The sequence below is a fragment of the Seriola aureovittata genome, chromosome 6 (genome assembly GCF_021018895.1).
Source record: "Seriola aureovittata isolate HTS-2021-v1 ecotype China chromosome 6, ASM2101889v1, whole genome shotgun sequence".
In the NCBI taxonomy this organism is placed as follows: domain Eukaryota; kingdom Metazoa; phylum Chordata; class Actinopteri; order Carangiformes; family Carangidae; genus Seriola; species Seriola aureovittata.
In genome coordinates, this window is record NC_079369.1 from 7361357 (window position 1) to 7382216 (window position 20860).

The 20860-nt window shown below is 43.1% G+C and overlaps 2 protein-coding genes across 3 annotated transcripts; one reads left to right on the forward strand and one right to left on the reverse strand.

The window, feature by feature from the left end:
• The first annotated feature begins 109 nt into the window (after positions 1-109).
• Positions 110-3630, forward strand: polr2eb (RNA polymerase II, I and III subunit E, b). The gene is made up of 8 exons (XM_056379338.1): positions 110-300; positions 731-905; positions 1812-1927; positions 2088-2168; positions 2291-2349; positions 2470-2548; positions 3166-3238; positions 3463-3630. The coding sequence occupies exons 1-7, from the start codon at positions 244-246 to the stop codon at positions 3229-3231; spliced, it is 633 nt and encodes a 210-aa protein (XP_056235313.1). The 5' UTR covers positions 110-243; the 3' UTR covers positions 3232-3238; positions 3463-3630.
• A 426-nt stretch (positions 3631-4056) lies between these two features.
• On the reverse strand, positions 4057-19866 carry arhgap45b (Rho GTPase activating protein 45b). Of its 2 annotated transcripts, none has more exons than XM_056379334.1 (24): positions 19577-19866; positions 18103-18343; positions 16978-17160; positions 14449-14589; positions 14095-14179; positions 11742-11814; positions 11457-11532; positions 10722-10853; positions 10350-10411; positions 10073-10183; positions 9826-9906; positions 9573-9740; positions 9157-9294; positions 8877-9073; positions 8587-8708; positions 8166-8252; positions 7908-8009; positions 7625-7788; positions 7280-7468; positions 7033-7170; positions 6365-6636; positions 6010-6247; positions 5145-5250; positions 4057-4961 (listed from the first exon to the last, which is right to left on the reverse strand). In XM_056379334.1, the coding sequence occupies exons 1-24, from the start codon at positions 19853-19855 to the stop codon at positions 4519-4521; spliced, it is 3828 nt and encodes a 1275-aa protein (XP_056235309.1). In that variant the 5' UTR covers positions 19856-19866; the 3' UTR covers positions 4057-4518. The 2 variants fall into 2 exon arrangements, with proteins under 2 accessions (XP_056235309.1, XP_056235310.1); XM_056379335.1 differs by lacking the exon at positions 19577-19866 and adding an exon at positions 18908-19510.
• Positions 19867-20860: the final 994 nt, after the last annotated feature.

Genomic DNA, 20860 nt, shown 5'->3' on the forward strand with positions numbered 1-20860 from the left:
TATGACTACTAATAATGCTATTATTATTATTATTATTATTAATAATCATTATTATTATTAATGTAGCTTTTTGTCAAACTCCACCCATACACTACCAGTCAGTACGCGTCATCAAGCTGCGTCGGTAAACGAAAACGTGCGTCGCGTCGTCTGCTGGAGGAGGAGGAGAGTGATAAATTAAACAAAAAATATATATATTTAAATACATTTTTTTTTTTTTAAAAGAGGAACATTTGAGACGAAATGGATGACGAAGAGGAAACATACAGGCTATGGAAGATTCGCAAAACCATTATGCAGGTCCGTTGGGTTTGAGTGTTTTTTGTTTTAGCTTGCTAGCTTAGCGTGTAGCTCAAGTTAAACAGCGGCTCCGCTCTGTCATGTTGAACACACGGGGTTTTGTTGGTTTTATCGCCAGTGTGAGGTAGTTTGTTGATAGTGTTCCGTCAAGCCGCATATTTACATAACATATTTTGTGTGATTTACCGGAAACAGTACTTGTTTGTACAGGTACAGCTAGAGAGACTTTCAGCTGAGTTTTTCAGGAAGCACTTCTCTCAGACTGCGAAGCCTGAGAGTTGTTGAGACGAAAATAATGGAAAACATACATCGCATTGTAGTCGCTGTTAGAAGTGGTCAACATCCTCTAGTTTGTTCTAGTTAACTGTTAAATTAGTATGTTTTTTCTGGTTAACTCACTGACTTTATGGCCTCACCTACGTGCCCTCAGCTGTGCCATGATCGGGGCTACCTGGTGACACAGGACGAGTTGGACCAGACACTGGACGAGTTCAAGAGCCAGTTTGGAGACAAACCCAGCGAGGGTCGGCCCAGACGCACAGACCTCACTGTGCTGGTGGCACACAACGATGACCCCACCGACCAGATGTTTGTTTTCTTTCCCGGTATGTTCACATCCAATATTAGATACTAAAAACCTTACATCCAACCATCCAGCCCCGCATACTATAGCTGGGTTCGTTTTCGACTTCGAATGACCTGATGGTCAACGTGAACTGCCAGTGACTGCAGGGGTGGTGTATAAACAGCCTGCCGCCATGTTGGACACATTCTACTTCCTGTTGCATCAGTAAACTCACAACAATGGCCGATCTTGCAGAATGCACAGCTGTTCTGTTTTTGTTTTTTTATATGAAAAATATGAGTGTTAATCTCAATGTGTCAGACTATGCCTAGACACAATTTCACATCAGTCTTTTGACACGTGGAATTAAATGTAAGTGATGTTCTATGAAAACAAATAGGATGATGAGTGAAGGTGAGAGATAACAGTTTTTATAATTTCCTGTCAGTACAATAAAAAAAAGCAAGCGCCACCATTTCGTCAGGAGTGTGAAAATAAAATAAATCAAAGGGTTAAATATCTAACCTGCTAGGGTATTACTTCTTTTACAATAACAAACTCCTGAACTAAACTGTTTTACAGCTTTCTTGCTGGAAATGAAAACTATAGTATTTGTGTCCTTATGTAAAAAATGAGCTGCCATAAGGAGAAGATCAAATAAATAGGAGATAAGGATCTAAAGTTCTTAGCATGAAAACATAGAACACTTCATATGTGTCAGTGGAGCATTAAGATTATTAGGGCAAAGCTGTCATCACAGAGGTGGTACCCAGAGAACAGCAAAATTTCAAACCAGCATGCCTTACTTTAAGTCAGTGCTGCATTAAGTCGAATAAACCCTTATCTTTTCTTGTGATTAAAACTTTGAAAATTAACATTATGTTTATTTTGTACGACACATGCATCTTTGTGATAATATGAAATTATTTTTTTCCTCACTTTTCAGAGGAGCCCAAGGTGGGAATCAAAACGATTAAGATGTACTGTCAGAGGATGCAGGAAGAGAACATCACACGAGCCATCATTGTAGTTCAGATGGGCATGACACCCTCAGCCAAACAGGTAAATGTCAGATGAAAGTAATGCTAACAAGACATTTCTTTGATGAAAAGGAAAAGGCATGTCTCTTGATTACGCTGTGACTGTCTTGTGGTTATTTGACTTCTCTCTGTGTGTATGTTGGTCTCTTGGCAAAAACATATATGGAAATGTCTCCTTACAGTCTCTAGTTGACATGGCGCCCAAATACATATTGGAGCAGTTCCTACAGCAGGAGCTGCTTATTAACATCACAGAGCATGAGGTAAACAACATACTAATGAGTCCACTGCATTATCCCAATCGACTGTATATTTCAAATTGATCTTACACGCTCTGCCTCAGGGATATTTTTGTGTTTAATGCATTTCTTTTTTTGTTTTTCAGCTTGTTCCAGAGCACATTGTTATGACAAAAGAGGAGGTGACTGAACTTCTGGCAAGATAGTATCCTTTAAAATTGCAGTTGATCTACCTAAACACCACAATTGAGCTGTATCTACTGTCTTTATAATAGTCTTTAAGAAAATATGCATTTGTTGTCCTTCCTTAACATTTTTACCTCAGTAAATTAAAAGAGAGTCAGTTGCCGAGGATCCAGGCTGGGGACCCTGTGGCTCGCTACTTCGGCTTAAAAAGAGGACAGGTAAGACATCTAAGACAGTTTTAATTGATAGAATCTATGACATATGCATCCATACAGAGCTGCAGCTCACTCTTACATTCCCATTTACAGTGTCTGTGTGCCCTGACAGAAAAGGGGCAAAAATTTTCGTGTTCACCTGGGTGTTGTGTTTACAACGCTGATCAGAGCTGATAATTACCTGCATCTACTGCAGAGTCATTTGACCTGAGTGTGAATGCTGATTGTACCCTTTTCCGTTGCAGACAAAAACCTGATGTTAACAGGTCTTAACAGGTTTTTTTTTTTCTTTGCTGTTGTGATGTTGTTTGTGTTCCCAGATATCAGTAATTTGGTGAATACAGTGTTAGCACCACTGATATGAATAACTAAACTTCACAAACTACAAAAAATAAGACCCATGTTATAATAAACAATACTTCCTACTGAAGACACACTGACAGTATTTGCATGTTATTTGCTAATAAGCAGAAACTATTTGAATGAATGTGTGTAAGTATGCAAACACAAGAAGACTTGGAACAGAATTTGTGTTCAGTCGTAACTCATTTAACTGCCTGCAGTGTGAATTGTGCCAGAATCCAGCCTAAAATTCTGCTGTTTTTCCTAAACCTTTCCAGGTCGTAAAGATCATCAGGCCTAGTGAAACAGCTGGGAGGTACATCACATACAGACTGGTCCAGTGACAGACGGGTATGTTATATGGAATAAATGTGTTTAGGTTGAGACTTTCATTCATCTAATTCAGCATGTTATAATAGCCTCATAGATACATCTGATGGATAACATCAGTCAAACGCTGTATGTGTCAACTTAGTCAAGACAACAGATCTAATCAGCCAAAACAAATGTGTGTAGTATGAGTGTGTTGATGCTTTAAATAAAAAATAAATAAAAATAAAATGTCTTATTTCTAGATGTTCTTCTGGATCAACATTTAGGAGGACCAGTGAAGGAAATTGAAGATGTTACATCTTTCATCACCCATCAATGGATTACCCTTCTTTGTGACTTGTTTTGTTTAGATTTAAATATTTGATCTTGTTACAGATTTTGTAAAATAAATGATTTAAAATGGAACTAAATATTGTTTCCTTGAACTGGTTCAGTTCATGTAATCTTACCCTTTGCTTGCAAAAACAAATATTTAACTTAAAGCAGGGCAAACCAATTTCATAATTCTACATCAGGCTATAATGGTTTTAGATGCCTACCTTTTTTTTCCTTTTGAAGGCCATGCTGCACCTGCGGTGGACTGACGCTCTTAGGGTTATCTGTCTACTCTCCCTCACATCACAATGCAAAGTTACCACCCACTATAGTAAACTTCCTCCAGTACCAGGAAGTGATTGCTCTGTCACTGAGATTTGCCACCATTGGTAGTAACTAAACTCACTTTGGGTATTTTGTTCCTACCCAGGTTAAGGTAACTGTTCCCCATTTGTATTTACTCTGGCCTGTAAAATACAAACATATCAAAACAAGATTATAAATGGAATAACAAGACACAATTTTAAAATATAAGCATTTTTATTAAAATAGATTGAACACTTATAAAGGCACTACAGGCAACATTTATAAGAAACTGCTAAATTAATTTTTTTAAATTCTAGTGCTGAAATGAAACCAGCAGCACTCGAAAGAGAATTTACTCAGTGATGTGATTGCTTCCCACATTTCCTCAGGACTGTAAGAGCAAAAATTAAAGACACTTTCAATTAGAAATTGACATTTCATTCATATCAAACCTTAGCAATGACAGAAGTAATTGCATCAAACAGCAGTAAGCATGCAGAGGTTTCACTGCCAGGATAGATCAATGCGGCTGCAAACATCCACACAGGTTAAAAAAAAAAACATAAAAACTTGATTTTAATATACGAGATAAGCATCACAGTTGCAGGTTGCCCTGGATTTTAATGCATAAAAACCAGATTCCTGTAATAAATTCCAGTGATAATATAATGATGATTTCAGACAAACTCAGGCTCACTGTCCCTGTTCCTCGTCAGGGGTAATTTCTTTCCACACAGACGTGCTAGTGGAAGCCCTGATAGGTTTAAAGTAGGGGAATATGGGTAGTTGTTGTTGGACTGGTTCACATTGAGCTCGGCCAGAGAGACGCTCAGGTTCTGCTCCGCCCCCGTGTCGTCATCGGGGGGACCGCTGTCTGGCAGAGCAGGGGGCTCTCCTCCCTCTGGGTTGTCTTGGTCCTGATCTGCGTCTTGTTCTGGGTCGGTTTGGGTTGCAGACTGACTGGACAGGTCTAGGCTGTCCCTGTAGCTCAGCTGGTCGTCATCTATGCTCACCTCGCTCTCCTGCTTCATCAGGGTGTGGGAGTGGGCAGTCCTCTGGCTGCTGTCATCAACCTCTGAGTCAGAGTCGGGGAGCAGCTCACTGGAGCCCAGAGAACTTCCTGAATGAGATAGAGAGGCTAATGACTGCTGTTAAACCCTGAGGCCAAATTTGAGAGATTTTTTACATGTTTTGAATTGATGAATGTGTATTCCACCTACTTTACCTACCTACCAGTAACTCACCGGGAGCTACAAGGCAAAGTTAACAGTATTATGCAAACCTAGTCTTTATGAAAACTTACCACATCCCTCCTCCGTCTTGTCAGAGTCCGGTTTACTCTGCTCCTCTCCGCCTCCACTCTCCTCTCCAGCGGCAGAGCTCCCCATCTTGTCATCTGCATTAGTACCCTGAACCAGGAGGGGGAGGAAATGAAGAGATCTTTATCATCAAAACAAGGTCAAATGTTCTTTCGTCTGGCCAGGGTATTAAATGCAAATCAGGGGGGAAGTGGAGGCTCCAAATAAAACAAGACTATAGGCCATAACTCTGGATGAGGAAATGCATCTTCTGACATTTCAGTACTTCCATTTTTTTGCTTCTTACCTTTACGCCAGGTTTTGTTCATGCTCATAAATTATTTACCTTTTGACTGTATGACATGTAACAGGTTGCCTTTTCTGAGTCTTATTCTTCTGCCTAAATCTTCACATTAAAAGGCAGAAATCTTTGTATCTAAAGCTATTACCTAGTAACCCCTTTTTAAAACTAGTGTTTAGAAGCAGAATATTAGTTCTAACATTCGGACAACTAATAGGTGTATTAGTAAGGTCAGTGAGGTCACAGTGACCTTTGACCACCAAATTCTAATCAGTTCATCTTTCAGTCCAAGTGAACAGACAACCTGAAAAATAATGTCGCAGATGCATTATGAGCCAACATCAGCCGTAGTGACATGAATCTACAGGACCATAAAACAACAGTCACATTCATCACCTATCGTTAATTGCCTTTAAAAGTTCAACATTTCAAAGAAACAGGCTCAGCAGTGTATTTTAGTGTCCAAAAATTTAGCTCATGAAGTTACTGCTTGTATGATTAAATGTTAAAAACACTTGATAATTGAGGAGATGAACAGCCACCTTCAGTGCACACACAGCCCTACCTACCTGCTCAGTGGAGGTGGAAGCAGACCGGGAGGTTTTGTGGGTCTGAGAAGTTTTGGACTGGAAGATGGATGAATAGAAGACTATGAGGGTCTCCACGATGCGGGCCTGGTGGGGGTAATCAACCAGAGAGGACAGGGAGATCGTGGCCCCGGTCGGACGGGGACGCATCAGGGAGGGCCCAAACACAATCCCCAAGTTACTGGGACTCATCTTGTTATCCTCCTCCAGCTCTGCGATCCTGGAAGGGAGGAAGTCAGAGGAATGATCAGGAATACATTTCTGCACCAAATCAAATTGAACAGAATCAGGTTTTTCATTTTCTTCTTGTTCCGCCGAGAGTGGCATAATGACAAACCTTCGGAGGTGGCGGATGATGTAGCGCAGTGTAGCGATGTTAGCCTTGGGCAGCACCTTCAGAAGCTCCTTCAGCTTGTCCACCAGCACTAGGACATCTGGATCAGTGTCAGGACCCAGATCCACCAGCTCGGGCCCCCTGCCCACTGCTGGGTTAACGCTGCCCGACTCTGCCACCCCTCGCTCTGGTGCGTCTCCTTCACTCTGCAGACTCTCTTTGGCCAAACCCATCAGGTTGTTGTACAGGCGGAACAGCATGATGGGCTCTGGCAGCTGGCGGTGAAGGATAAGGGAAATTGTGTTAGAGGGGTTGAACTAAGCATGAACACAACATTTCATGTAGGTGGAGCAGGAGAGTCTTACAAATAACTTTAGGGCAAATCATTACTATATATTAAACCAGATTAATAAAAGAGGGATTCATAACTTCACAAATTAAGTGAATGTACAATATGAGTACATGTATGTGCGTATACTCTGTATGTGACTGTATGATTATGTATACAGAATGTGTGTGTCTATGTGTTCATAGGCATTTATAATTGTAATAAAATAATCCATGTAGACTGAAAGATCTTTTGACAGTCCTAAAAACAAGTAGAGGATATCGCTACATTTTCCCCATTAACTGCTGCCACAAGTCACTTGAAAATATGGCTGCACATGCACCTGTCTGAGGTAAAGCTTGAGAACGTTGCTGATGTCGTGTGGCGAACACTGGGACAGCTCGACCAGCTCCTTCCCATTCTCAAAGGCCTGACACAGTTTCTCAACACGAGTCTTCACCCCGTTCACCCTGTAGATGCCCTGCGAGGAGGAAGCAGTGGTTTATACCCCACAGTTTAGACTTCTTCTCTGCGGCAAAGATTCACACACAATCAGCACTTCAACAGACAGAATAAATACATGTTCTCACCTTCATCTTGAGTGCCCGTCTATCTATCTCAGAAATGCACTTGGTGATGATGAAGGGGATGCCGTCACTGGCACAGCTGGCTACCTGAGAGAACTCCCTGCCGAACAGCTGCAGACGGCCCTGCAGCTTCTTATGGCCACACTGGATGGCCAGAGTCTCCAGACAGCGCTTGTGACATGCGAGAAAACACTGTGTGGACAGAAGACGAACAGAAAGGCTTGATGAACCTTGTCTAAAACTTTAATGGGATACTTCAAGAGCTCTAGATTCAAATCCCAAAGTGCTTCTCAGGACGCAGATTTCTCTCCGCGGGTTGGATGTTTGGAGACATGGTGAAGAGCTCACCTCCTCGCACTCGGCCCCCTGGAAGTAAACGTAGCTGTCACACTCGCGGCACTTGGCCGGAGTCCGCAGCTTCCTCATTCGATGGGTCTGGGCTGCTTTGGAGAGGCCGATGTTACGGAAGGGTCTGGTGGACACCACCACGTCAGGATCCATGCCATTAATGTCTGGAGAGAAAGAACCCCATCATACACACTCCAGGGAAACTCACAGCCCACGTTTCCTCTCAGTTTAGCCAAGTAATCAAACAGCAGAATCAAAACACAAGACAATCTGAAAATCTTACTTGGAGATTCAAAAGAAGCTACATTCCCGTCTTTCTCATCTGCATCCTCATTGGACGACATCGTCCCAGTGGATGATGTCCGAGCCATTTTACTGATGTCACCTGCAATAAATATACACTAAATATATTTTCTCAGACATACTCTGTGTCTTTAAGAAGAATTCAGCTGAGAAAAAGAGCCATTTGGTTTCTTCCTTTTGGTTATGTATAAATGAGGTATTGTGGTGTATGTTACTGTGAATCTGAGTTCTTGCTTACTCGTGCTGGCAGTGGGAGACTCCAGGCCTCCATCTCCTCCAACGCTGTCATCGCTCACTGTTGAACCCCATGACTTGTGGCCCTGCCCTACAGTACATGGAAGTCAGTATAAGAGTAATGTGTTAACATGACTACATACAATCCTTGCAGACATTTTCTGGTCTATTTTGTCCCACTACGATTAAAAAAAAAAAAATTCTAGATTTAAAAACCTTAGAAAAACTTGACTTCAAATCACTTTCTTTTGCCGACACTGTGTCGTCTTTTACCTGCTGTTTATATGCAGTGAAATGAACACATGAACTACAGGCGTAAACTCATCAACAGGCCGGATGACTCAATAACAAATAGTAATGAAAATGATTATCTTTACGAAGATGACAGCGCAGTGTCGCCTACAGCAGCAGCAGGCGTCACTTACTCTTGCGGTGGGCCTCTGTGTCTCTACTGTCAGCCGCTGCTGTCTCCGCGCCGGCGGCAGGACTGTCTGTGTGGCTCGACTGCTCTGTGTTGAAACTGTCATTCCTTGGTCTGTGGCCCTGCCTGCAACAATGTGGAATTATATGGTAAACACATTCAAAGTATTATCATGTAAAGGAATAGTTCAACATTCTGGAAAATAAACTTAACTCTGACGAGGGTCAAGAGTTAATTCTCAGCAAAACAAACAAACAACAACAAAAAAAAATACATTTCATCTGAAGCTCTTACTGTGACGACGAGCTGGAGGGGGAGTAGGTCTCAAATGTGTAGTGAACATTCGGCTGCTCGGGTAACTGCAGGTCTCGCACGTGGGCGGCGTACTGCTGGCCCGGGTCATACAGCTTGCTGCTCTCACACAGAGTCTGGTAATGGACGGGCAGGGCTACCGTCTGCATGTGCATGAGCTGGTAGTAGGAGATGGTGGCCTGGAGGAGGAGCAGACAAATGCAAGTTATACAGGAGTTCATCGGTTGACAGTATTCTGAGGTTTATTTGTGATTCTTCTGACCGAGCGCAGGGTCTGGTCGCTCTGTTTGATGACGTCCTGCAGCTGTCTCAGCACTGTGACCTTGGTGTGCTCCAGCTCCAGCTGCTGAGTTGTGGCATCTGCTATACATGTCCGGTAGGTGGCCTCCGCTTCGTCTGACTGCACACACACACACACACACACGCACGCACACACACACACACACATTTCAATATACTTCTGTTGTTCTGTGTTTTGTTTCTTTTTTAATCTCTCAGATTGGCACAGATCGTGTGTCGATGTGTGAGAGTGTGGCTGCCACATAAGCATCACTTCAATTCTGCCTTATCATGTTTCACTGAAAAATAACGTCTGGTTTTTAAACCATCATTTTCATGGTTATTCCCGCAGCGATAAAGCTCAGAAACTACAGATAAAATGAAGTTGCTGATAAATACCTTGTTGCGAGCCTCTTCCTCTAATCTTTTCTTCTTCTCCAAAGACTTCGCTGTAGATCCTCCTCCCTCCTCCTCGGCTCGGCAGGCTGCGGTTTTGGCCTTGTCGTACTCCTCACAGCGGACCATGTAGACTTGCTTGGCCTTTCGCAGGTTGACCTCACACTCCAACTGAACAAAGACGCATCATTGTCTTACTGTTACTTCGAGATTAAAAAGAAATGTGCTCAAATATATATAGAATATGAGATTGTACCAGTTTTCTCTTCGCTCGAATCCAGTGTTCCTTGATCTCCTTCCGTCTCTTTTCATGCTCCTGTTTCCGCTGCATCAGAGGCTGCAGGGAAAAACACATTGACAGATCAGCACAATGTGTACGGGACCAAGACCAGTCCAGTATTAACAGCAGCAGCAGGTTATGAGTGACTGCTGCAGGGTGATTTAAGAATTAACAGAGCTCACAGAAGTTGTTAAGAGTTCATGTTACAACACTAATCCTTTACCTGGATGAAGGTCTGGCTGTGCAGGGTGGTATTGGCCTGCTGCAGCCCCACGCTCTGCTCCTGGTCCTGCTCCAGAGCCAGAGAGTAGATGGAGAAGAGGGGCATGTGGGGCTGGAGGGAGCGAGCACAACACAGAAAGAAAAGGTTTGATATACAACAAAAAAAAAAAAAAAAAAAACACATGGACAAAATGTCATGATGTTTATTCTAGTTTCTAACATCTAGTATCACAGATAATCAGTGAGAGATGGTGGGTAAAAAATAAAGAGAGGTTTACATGTGTTATGCTGTGTTTGCAGGATTGGTATAATCTCTGGAGGCCTTTGGAAAACTCAGTCTCTGGTAAAATAGAAGAACAGTCATGTGACAACATAATGGATGGGACAAGTTGCAAGTGTACAGTCACAAATGCTGCAACAACCGACTGATCTATTTATTTCCTTATAATGATTTATCTTATCAGATCTCAGTCTCTCAATATAATAATGACAGATACAAATCACAAGTCGCCACTTTTGTCTTAGAATTGCGTATTTTTCTGACAGTCAAATAACATCACCATGAATTAAATAAATAAATAGATAAAGATTTATTTATTTACTTCATCAACTTATTGGTTAATCTGATGTTATCTGGGTCGACCACTCACCCAGTGAAATTCTCTTCTCCACGTAGCTGATCAGGTCCTTCATGTACTTTGAAATGGTTTTGGCGTAGAGCAGAGCCGAGTCCACCCCTCCCTCACTGCGCTGCAAGATCACATCCACTTCCTCGACTCGGCCTACACATCGACGCACAAACACGGGTCACTGCACAAATTGTTACTATGACAACAAACTGTTTTTGTTGACTATGATTTGTGGGAGGCAGATAGAATGTGGGGATCCGTCGCTAAGGTGATTACCTCCAACATCTGGTGTTTTGTTTAGGTTTTATTTTGGTGATAACTGTGTGTTTGTCACTTCTGTGTTTTGGCTGTCTACACTCACTTTGCTCTGTACTGTCATGTCTTTATTTTCCTTTAATTTTAGGCAATTAAGTCTGCGTTTCTGCAGCTGTTTAACTCATCAGCTGTCACTCATATTGTGAAACACATCAGTGGTCCACAGTGTTTATATCAGCAGGGGGAGACCTACCAGGCATCCAGTGGAACAACAAACGCAAAAGCTTTCATGGTCTGAATAAAAGGTTGCATCAATACTTTCTGATGTAAATGGATGACGGAGAGTAAGCTACACAAACATCTAAATATATCAAAAAGTTGCATTTTCACAAGACAAAATGAGAGTGAATGGAAGGACAGATGTGCACAAGCATCACTAAAAGAGTCTAGAAAGAGTCAACAACAGCTGGAGTGTGAGTGGAAGAGTGAGTGACTGCCTACCCATATCCTGCAGGTCGCTCCTGAACTGGCCTCCATCTGCTCCCTGGCCTGTCGGGGTGTACAAGTTCTCCATCGACTACACAGCACAGAAATTACTCATTACTGACGAACATGGATCAAGGCTCATCATCAACTCAGGGACTTTTTTTTTTTTTTCTACATCCAGTGGAAAGTTGGGAGTGGAAATCACTATGCAGAGTTATATTTAATTGAGGTGTTTGAACTCTGTTAAACTGTGTTGAGATAACCCTAGTGTTGGTTGCTTAGCGATAAACCTTCACCCACCCTGCTTTTCTCTGTGGGGAGCAGCGAGAGCAGTGTGCTGCTGTCCACCTCTCCCATCAGCAGTTCAGACACACTGAGGAGAAAACAACAGACACTTTAGCACGCATGCTACACATGTGATATGAATATGAAAAAAAAGACCAACAGGGGATGTGTAGAGCTGATTTTAAAAGTGGAGGAGGAGATGCCCCTGCTGTTATAGGAAACCGACAGGTACACTGGAGACAGGAAGTGATCAAAATGACTTTTATCCGAGTTACTCTCGTCTACCAGGTTAAAGTTTCTCTCTTCACACTGTATATCAAATCACTTTCTACAAATTCCTCATCCACTCAAGTAAAATCCTTCTGACATCCTGTCTTTAAGTTGGCTTGTCCGCTAAGTAGGAGGTTAAAGAAAAAAAAAAAAAAAAAATGAAAAATGCTGTCTCCATCTTGGTGTTTTTCAGTTCATGACAGAAAAGGAGTAAAACAGTAAAACAGAGGAGAGAATGAGGAAACAGACTTGTCAGGCAGATTTCAACTGTCTCTGCCAGCTCACTTCCTCCTGTGACAGATATCTCAACCCCAAAATGCCACCGACAAACATGTGATTAACTGTTGGCGCAATATACTTCAATTGCACAGATAACAAATACATTCCTCTACTGAAAGTTTTTCCTTTTAACTATCAATATATTATTTTTTAAAGATCTAAAATGGTCAGGTCAAGGCATTAATCTTGGAAATACTGACTTTGATCATTTCATAGTTGCCATATTTAATGATCTATTTGATCTTAATTCGTCTCAAGTGAAGGAAATCAAGTCAACATGATTTATCATCAGTCTGTGGCAATCTGTTCATTTAGCAGTCAGGTAGTGAACAACATTTTCAACTTGGTTTTGTGTCATACAGCAGGAGAAAAACCACTTCCTGTTTTCAGCTCTGCCTCATGCAAATGTGTCACCATCACTGCACTTCTCTCTCTTTCATTCCCAACAATAGACAGTTTTGTACGCATTAACACACACACACAAACAGCACTACTGATCCTGTCTGTAATAAAGGTACAATGCATTAAATTAAATGTTTTCTCTCATCAATCTACGCTCAATACCCCATAATGAAAAGTACTCAGACCCTTTACTCAGTCCTTAGCTGAAGCACCTTTTACAGCAATTACAGCCTCAGTTCTTCCTGCGTATAACTAGACAGGCTTTGCACATCTCGATTTGGGGTTTTTAGGTATTTTCTGACATTGTTCTGTGCAGATTCTCTGGACAGCCATTTCAGGTCTCTCCAGAGATGTTTGATTGTGTGTGTGTGCCTAGGGTCACTGAGCTGTTGGAAGGTGAACCTTAGGCCCAGTCTGAGGTCCTGAGTGCTCTGGCCCAGGTTTTCATTCAGAATATCTCTGTACTTTGCTCCGTTCAGCTTTCACCTGAACCATGATGCTGCCACCATCATGCATCACTATTGGGCAGGTGATGAGCGTTGCCTGGTTTCATCCAGACATCCAGTACTGAGGCCCCCCCCCCCCACACACACTCACACAGGATCTCTGGAGCTCAGCCAGTGTGGCCATCGGGTTCTTGGTCACCTCTCTTACCAAGGCCCTTCTCCCTGATGTGTCTAGGAAAAGTCCTGGTGGTTCCAAGCATCTTCCTTTTAAGATTTACGGAGGCCACTGTGCAGCTGGGAACCTTCAATGCAGCAGAGATTCTTCTGTAGCCCAGATCTGCGCCCTAACACAGACACTTCCTTCCACCTCATTGTTTGGTTTTTTGCTCTGGTGTGCATCATCAGCTGTGAGACCTTGTATAGACAGATGAGTGTGTGTGTGTGTGTGTGTGTGTGTGTGTGTGTGTGTGTGTGTGTGTGTCTTTCCAAATCAAGTCCAATCAGCTGAATTTACCATGAGATGGACTCCAATCAAGGTGTAAACACATCTCAAAGATGATGAAGAGAAATGGGGAGGCACTTGAGCTAAATTTCAAGTGTCACATCAAAGGGTCTGAATACTTACGTCAGTCATATTTCAGTTTTTCTTTTTTTAATACATTTACACAAATTTCTAAAAATTATTTTTTGGCTTCATCATTATTGACTATTGATGGTAGAAAAAAATTAATGATTTTGGCCTTAAGCTGCAACATAATGTGAAAAAAGTGAAGGGGTCTGAATACATTCTGAATGCACTGTAATACCTATTTGGACACTACTGTGGCTTCACTGGCACTTACATTACTGGCACTCTAATACAGCCTTTAGTTGTATTAGCTGTAGTGGTAATTACCAGAGGCCTATCATAAGACGACACGGTTGTAATGTCACAATAAGACATACTATGAAAAGGTGTACCAGATACTTACTTGCTGCTAAAAGCAACTGCAATGGTTTCAATCGCCTTCTCAAAGTCCTTTTTATCTGCCTCGTTACAAGCCTCATAGTGGAAACCTGAAAAATCACAATGGTGCATGTGTTCAAGTTTCAGTTGTGGTTAGGAATAGACAATACGCTAACATCAGTTACATCACACTACTGTGACTACAGTATATTACCTAAGGATGTTCCACGATCAATATAAACTGGAGATGATTAAATTCTATGCTGTCAATGTTTCCGTAGCAAACAAAAAAAAAAACAAAACAAACTTTCCTCTGTCTACATTTGTTTTAATTCATTTTCTGTAATGGCTGGTTTAAGGCTTCCCTGCAACGACTGACCTTTGACCTTGGATATGAGCTTTCCGGCAGCAGTGAGGATCTCCACGGTGTTTAGCAGAGGGTAGGTGTTAATGACCTGACGCAGCACCCGCAGGACCTCGCCCAAACACTCATGGGCCATGGGTCGCTGACCCTCCTTACCTGGATGGGAGGGAGGGAAAGAGGAGACGTGGTGGATGAAGCAGCAAGACCTGTGGGGCCAAGCTAGTAGTTTTTTTTAAATATTTTTTTGTGTCAAAGTTACATCATAATTGCCATGTGAAATCACTCCTTTGTGGTGGCTTCAGGGCCCTTCCATCAAAAATTTGAGTTCAATGAAGGTTGAAGTTTGGTAACAATTCATGATTCTCAGAGGTCAGTGTCCTTGAATGCATCAATAATGAAGAGTTAAGTCCATGTTAGCAAATGCATCACAACCTGGTGGTAATGTTGGACCAAAAATAAAATGTTAACTGCAGCGAATTTTGGATGTGTTTTAAAGAAATTCTTCAACATTTTGGGAAAAAATAACACTTTTTGCTTTCTTGCCAAGAGATCCAGGAGGTTATTGCTCCTGTCCAAGAAATAGTGCAGCACACAACACACTCTATACTTACACCGTTGAACATATAACACAAACAAGATGTAATGTGTTAATTAGTGAGATTTAGAGCCAGGCTAGCTGTTTCCCCTCGTCTCTAGTCTTTATGCTAAGCTAACCTAAGAAGCTACTGGCTCTAGCTTCACATTTATCACTATCACAGATATGAGCGTGGTACTGATCTGCTCATCTAACTCTCTGCCCGAAAACCAATAAAACAGATTTCCCAAAATGTCCAACTATTCCTTTAAGTGTCTGCAAGTCGGTGTTTCTGCTGTTGCTGTTAGTGGAGACAGCAGAGACAGACAGTCTGCGGACAGTGACAAACAAACCTGTGTCAGACAGGTCAAGTCCAGGCACGGTGTCAGCTCTTCAGCTTTGATGTCACTAGTGACACACCTACAGCCTGCATCCTCACTTCCTCCTCCACAACACACACACACACACACACACACACACACACACACACACACACACACACACACACACAGTCAACTTTACGCTGTTCAATGTTGCCACCTCCTCTGTTCACTCTTTTTCTAATGGAGGCAACTTGCTCACAGAGGAGGCCAGAGGGCAGCCGGTCCCTCCATCCTCCCAGTCTGTCTGAAAATGTGTGTGAGAGTGTGTGAGCAGCAGCTGACAACAAGAACAGACTGACCTGAACATTGTGCCTCGGAGGATGTGGTCTTTTCTATTGTTTTGCAAGATTAGAGACCAATTCTGGTGCTGTGCTACATCTGCCTTCTGTGGCGGATGAAACAAATCACCTTACCCTCACTTTACTCTCAGTTTACAAAAAAAGTTTTGAGGCTTGGGAAATATAGTACCAGCTCTCTGGATCGCAGCAGGGAGGAAACAAGGCCGAAAGCCTGATTGTGCTGCTGATTAAGTAGAGGAGGCATTGGGTCACGGCGATGCAGGCTACCTATCAGAGTAGGAAGTGTGGACGCAGCCGCTCTGTCAGAGGCTATCCATCATGGCTTCCTGTTTAGAAAGCTCACTCTGGGCGGAGGACATGACAGAACGGACCCAGATAACAGCCGACAGAACGACACGAAAACAAATCTCTTTCTGTCTCCTCTGAACCACAGAGATCTGCCCTTTTCAGACAAGAGAGACTAACCTGATGCCAGACCTTCATGACTTGAAACTTTATTCTAAAACACTGGTTCTCTTTTAGTTTGTTTGTTCGGCAGGTGGAATCGAGTCTAAAGTAAATGGCAGTCACTCCATGAGGAAAGTAAAGGTGTTTTGCTGTTTTCAGCCTCCCTTCATCACAGAGGAGGGGAAGAGGAGTGTGTACGAGGCTGCAGTAAACAAGACGCTGGCTTCCTGCTGGAGACAAGAGTGCGGTCGACTCTGTGGGCGCAGCGGAAACGCAACCCTTCATTTGGAGAGAGGAAGCACAGTCACTTGTCAGCTTGCTTGTGCAGGGTTGTTCTGCCACCACCCCCAACTCTCCCAGCCCCCCACCCCCCAAATTACACGTGTCAGTAAACAGGACTGATGTAAGACTGACAAAAACCTTTTGTGTATTCCTCACGTCCTCGCAGTGTAACCCCCTGTCGAAACGGACTGGGGTGTGTAATACAAAAGGGGAAGAGGGAGACTAAACAGTATTGTTCAAATTCGCATGTACACAAGACAAACCGATGACATCAAAGAGAAAGTAAATAAGAGACACACTGTCACAACCCACAAGCTGAAAATTATACCTGGTTACACACAATGGAGAACTGTGTTTTGTCTCAACAGTGGTGAAAACAAGCATTATTCATTTCAGCAAAGGAGGATCAGGATTCATTCCCAGAGAGCGAAGTTCAACGAAGAACACATGGAAACAAAATGCAACAAGAGACAGGAGCCAAACTCAGGTGGGACAGGTGAGACGGGAAATATTGGGACATCAGGGGAGAGGTTTCTGTAGGTGGATTTGTGGATCTTACCTTCAGCCAGCACCACATCCTTCAGTTTCTCCACAGCCTCAGCGAAGCGCGCCACGTCCCTCAGCAGGGCGGGGATGTCCTCGACTTCAATGGCCGTGCTCTCTGGACTTTCAGACGGAGGAGTTGGGGTCAAGACCCCTTTCCCTTGGCCTTTAGTGAACACCCATGACTGGAGTGGGAACCCTGAGGAGACACAGAGAACATCACTGAGCTTCTAGACTGAACTGACAGAATTAATCCACAACAAGGTTGATCATTTATTTAGAAAAATATTTGAAACTTTCTTGTTCTTAAAGATGAGATGATCAACACCATTCTCATACCTGTCCGTTCAATATAAGGCTACAGCTAGCGCTCAGTTAGCTTAGCACAAAGACTTGCAACTTTGTGGAGTCTCAAGTGGTTTCCCCATAAAACAGCAAATACGCCTTTTTACACTCAGGTATTTGTAAGGATTAAACAATCAAGTATGAAGTGTTAATCAGTGAGATTTAGCTGGGATTTTGTTCCCTTTAGACAGCGCAAGGCTAGCTGTTTCCCCTTGTTTCCAGTCTTTATGCTAAGCTAAGCTAACTAGCTGCAGGCATGAGAGTGGTATCAACCCTCTCATCCAACTCTTCAAAAAGTGATTAGGAGTATTTCCGAAAAATGCCAAACTATTTCTTTACATGTGAGGATTTTCTGCTTTTTGCTGTTTTACATTTCTGTAAAGTGAATATGTTTGAGTTTCAGATTGCTGGTTGGATAAATCAAGCAACCTAAAGATGTCACTTTGGGCTCTGAGAAAGTGGGATGAGCATTTTTCATCGCGTTTTGACATTTTGGAGACAAATAAAAATAATAATTATTGAAAAAGAATAATCAATCAAAAGTGAAAACACTGTTTAGTTGCAGCTCTCCTTCAGACTACTGTCTCAAGGCTTCACAATCCATCTTTACACTCTCAAACTTTTCATTTACGGTAAAGTGAATTTAAAAACTAATAAAAATTAGCTTGACAGTAGACAGTGATATTTTATACTTGTCAGGCCAGATTTTGCTCGTCTGTTTCAGCTCAGACGTGGAAGCAATGGGTCGTACACAGCAGCCATGTCATTAACAGGTACTGATGCGTTTGAACCAGACCTGCAGCGCTGGCGTGTCTGCTCAGGGCGGTCGGTCTCTTCAGGGTGGACACGGGAGACGGGCAGCCCATCGCCGGCATCTTGCTGTGCTGGGTGCTCGGGGTACCCGGACAGGACACGGACAGGTCCTGGAGCCCGGCAGAGGTTGGAGTGAGCGTTGAAGAGGAGGAAGAAGAGGAGGGGGAAGAGGAGAGGGTGATGTCGCCCGCATCTTTCCGAGGCTGCTCCTGGAGGATGGACAGCTGAGAGAGGACAGGAAGAGCGAAAAAGGTCAAGATGATCACATGATTCGCGCTTTCCAGCACATCCTGACAGGCATGGAGACATCAGAGCGACACCTCTCAGCTTTTGCGGCCTTGAACATAAGCAGTACTGTTGTTGGTAAACACACATATGAAGACTTTCGTAAGATCCTGTGTTACGTTGTGTAACACTTCCTGGCTCCAAGCAGTTGTCGGGTGTGGCAAACCGAGCAGAGCGTACAGTAACAGAAATGTCATTTACTGTTTAGAATAACAGAACAGAACAGTGACATTTTCAGAAGTGGAAATAACCTTGCCAATAATATGCACAGAAAAGTTTTATTCAAGCCTGGTCTACATGTCATTTCCCAGTTAAGATAGACTCAGAGTGCAGTTAATGCCTCACGCTCTTTGGGCCTGACAAGTGCATCTCTAACAAAGCCAAAGAACACTACTCACTCCACTACAGAGCGCAAATAATTTCCGACACAAAACAGAAAAGCATCCCTGGGATTTGCCATTTGTTTTGGATGCACAAGATGACAACCAAATACTCACACATACCTGTTTAAGCCATACGTTTTGCTTGTTGGGCAGTATGTCCAGCCTGTTCTTGCCTTTCTGCTCGGCTTTTTTAACTCTCTGACTCGTAGAGTAAGGGTTGTAGCTACTTTTGCCACCACGTTTCAGCATGCTCCTTCCCCCTAGAGCTTTGCCTCCATTCTAACTAGAGCACAACTCTGAAACTGATCTCGCAAGAGCATACACACACACAAACACACACACACACAGACACTGCAGCCTGACGCTGCTTTATGGGTGAAAACCCCACAGCAAATATACTTCCTCTGAGCCAGATATGAGTCAGTATGCATTCAGGTTCACACACGTACAATTATCTGAAGATGCAACCCAGTGAAATTGCACCATAATGAGTGTTTTCAAGCAGTCCCACCCGGACGGACTTCAGTTCCTCACCCTGATCACACCAGTCCCGTTGACGCTCACACAAAACTTTGCCAGAATATTTATATCTGGTGTAAGTAGACTTTCCACACACAAACACACACTATCACCAATGGTCTGGAGCCCCTCTCTGTTGCCCTGTCCTCTGCAGCTGAAGGTCATCTGACACCTCACACACACACGTACACACACGTACACACACGTACACACAGACCAGTACAGTGAGTAGCAGTCGAGGGCAGAAACCAGAAGTGATGCGCTACTCACTGCAGATGCGCTGCTCTGCGGCCCGGGGCTTCCTGCTCGGCTCTTCTTCGAGATGGATGGCGTCTTTATCAGTTCCCGTTTCTTCCTGGTGAACATCTTCAGGGTGCCTTTCCCGTCCATCCCGACTTCCTTGAGTTTCACGCACAACCCCCCCACCCACCCCCCGACTCGCCACTTGGGTGCTCTGCCGCTCGCGCTCAGCGGGAACTCGGTGCCATCCAGGCCAACCTTCAGCCACGGTAACTGTCTGTCTGTCTTCCTCCTCCTGCTGTCACACATCGAGCCGCGCAGGCTCACTGAAGGAGAGACAGGCAGCTCACCGCAAACTGTCTGTGCGCTCCCGGCATCCGCTCTGCGTGTCCGCTCAGTTCCGTCAGAGGGAGGAGGAGGACGCAGGGGTGCAACACTGCTTTTTCACCAAGTTCCGAGATGTTTGATTCCGATTAAGTTTCACTCAAGAAACTGTCATACAAGTGAAACTTTCACATAAATGCAAACTGACTTCAAACGAGAATGAACTGCATCCTAACCCAAACACGCGCACTGTCGCCTTGTTCAAATTCACAGAAATCAAGTCATCTTGACACACGTGTGTTTCCACCATGTGACCCGCAGCTTCTTTGTGCACCTGTTGCACAGAAAATTAACACTGACATGTTGGTGTTCGCCTCAAACTCTGACACTTCACAGGAGGCGGGTAGAGACGGTGGATCTCAGGCCTCTCGTCTATTTTTTTATTTGCCTTTTATGGAAATATTTTCTGAAATATTTTCTGTATGAATTCAAGTGGTTTGAGTTCCTGTCTTTGAGAGAACAGTTTAAAATAATTATAACAATAAAATAAAAAAAAGTATATATGTATAATTATAAAGAAATGAAGTGGAGAATTCAAACCACATAAATGTATATAGATGGTTTTCAAACTAAAATATTAAAAACACTTCAACTTATTTAAAGGTGCAATAAAGCTTAAATGTATTTAAAAAAAATAATAATAATTAGTGCCACATTAAACTAAAGGCCTGAACTATGAAATCTGACCTGGTGAAATACAAGTATGACTGTGTGATAGTGGTGAAGCATGGATTAAATGCTGGGAGGCCTCAGGGCTGTGATGAGCTGCAGGCCCCTCATGCCCTCCCCTCCCTTTCCCCCTGTTAGTTTGTGATAATTTGATTACGCACACATTTATTTAAAGGTCCCATATTGTACAAAGTGAGATTTCCATGTCTTTTTTTGCTAATAAAGCGGGTCTAAGTTCTGTATTAATACTGTGAAAGTATC

Coding starts and splice junctions, on each gene's coding strand:
- polr2eb (XM_056379338.1), top strand. CDS start 244: ATGGATGACGAAGAGGAAACATACAGGCTATGGAAGATTCGCAAAACC. Junction 2,350..2,469: donor ACTGAACTTCTGGCAAGATA/GTATCCTTTAAA, acceptor TTTTTACCTCAG/TAAATTAAAAGAGAGTCAGT. Junction 2,549..3,165: donor TCGGCTTAAAAAGAGGACAG/GTAAGACATCTA, acceptor AAACCTTTCCAG/GTCGTAAAGATCATCAGGCC.
- arhgap45b (XM_056379334.1), bottom strand. CDS start 19,855: ATGTGTGACAGCAGGAGGAGGAAGACAGACAGACAGTTACCGTGGCTG. Junction 14,180..14,448: donor GCTCATATCCAAGGTCAAAG/GTCAGTCGTTGC, acceptor GTGATTTTTCAG/GTTTCCACTATGAGGCTTGT. Junction 9,074..9,156: donor GCGACCAGACCCTGCGCTCG/GTCAGAAGAATC, acceptor CTCCTCCTCCAG/GCCACCATCTCCTACTACCA.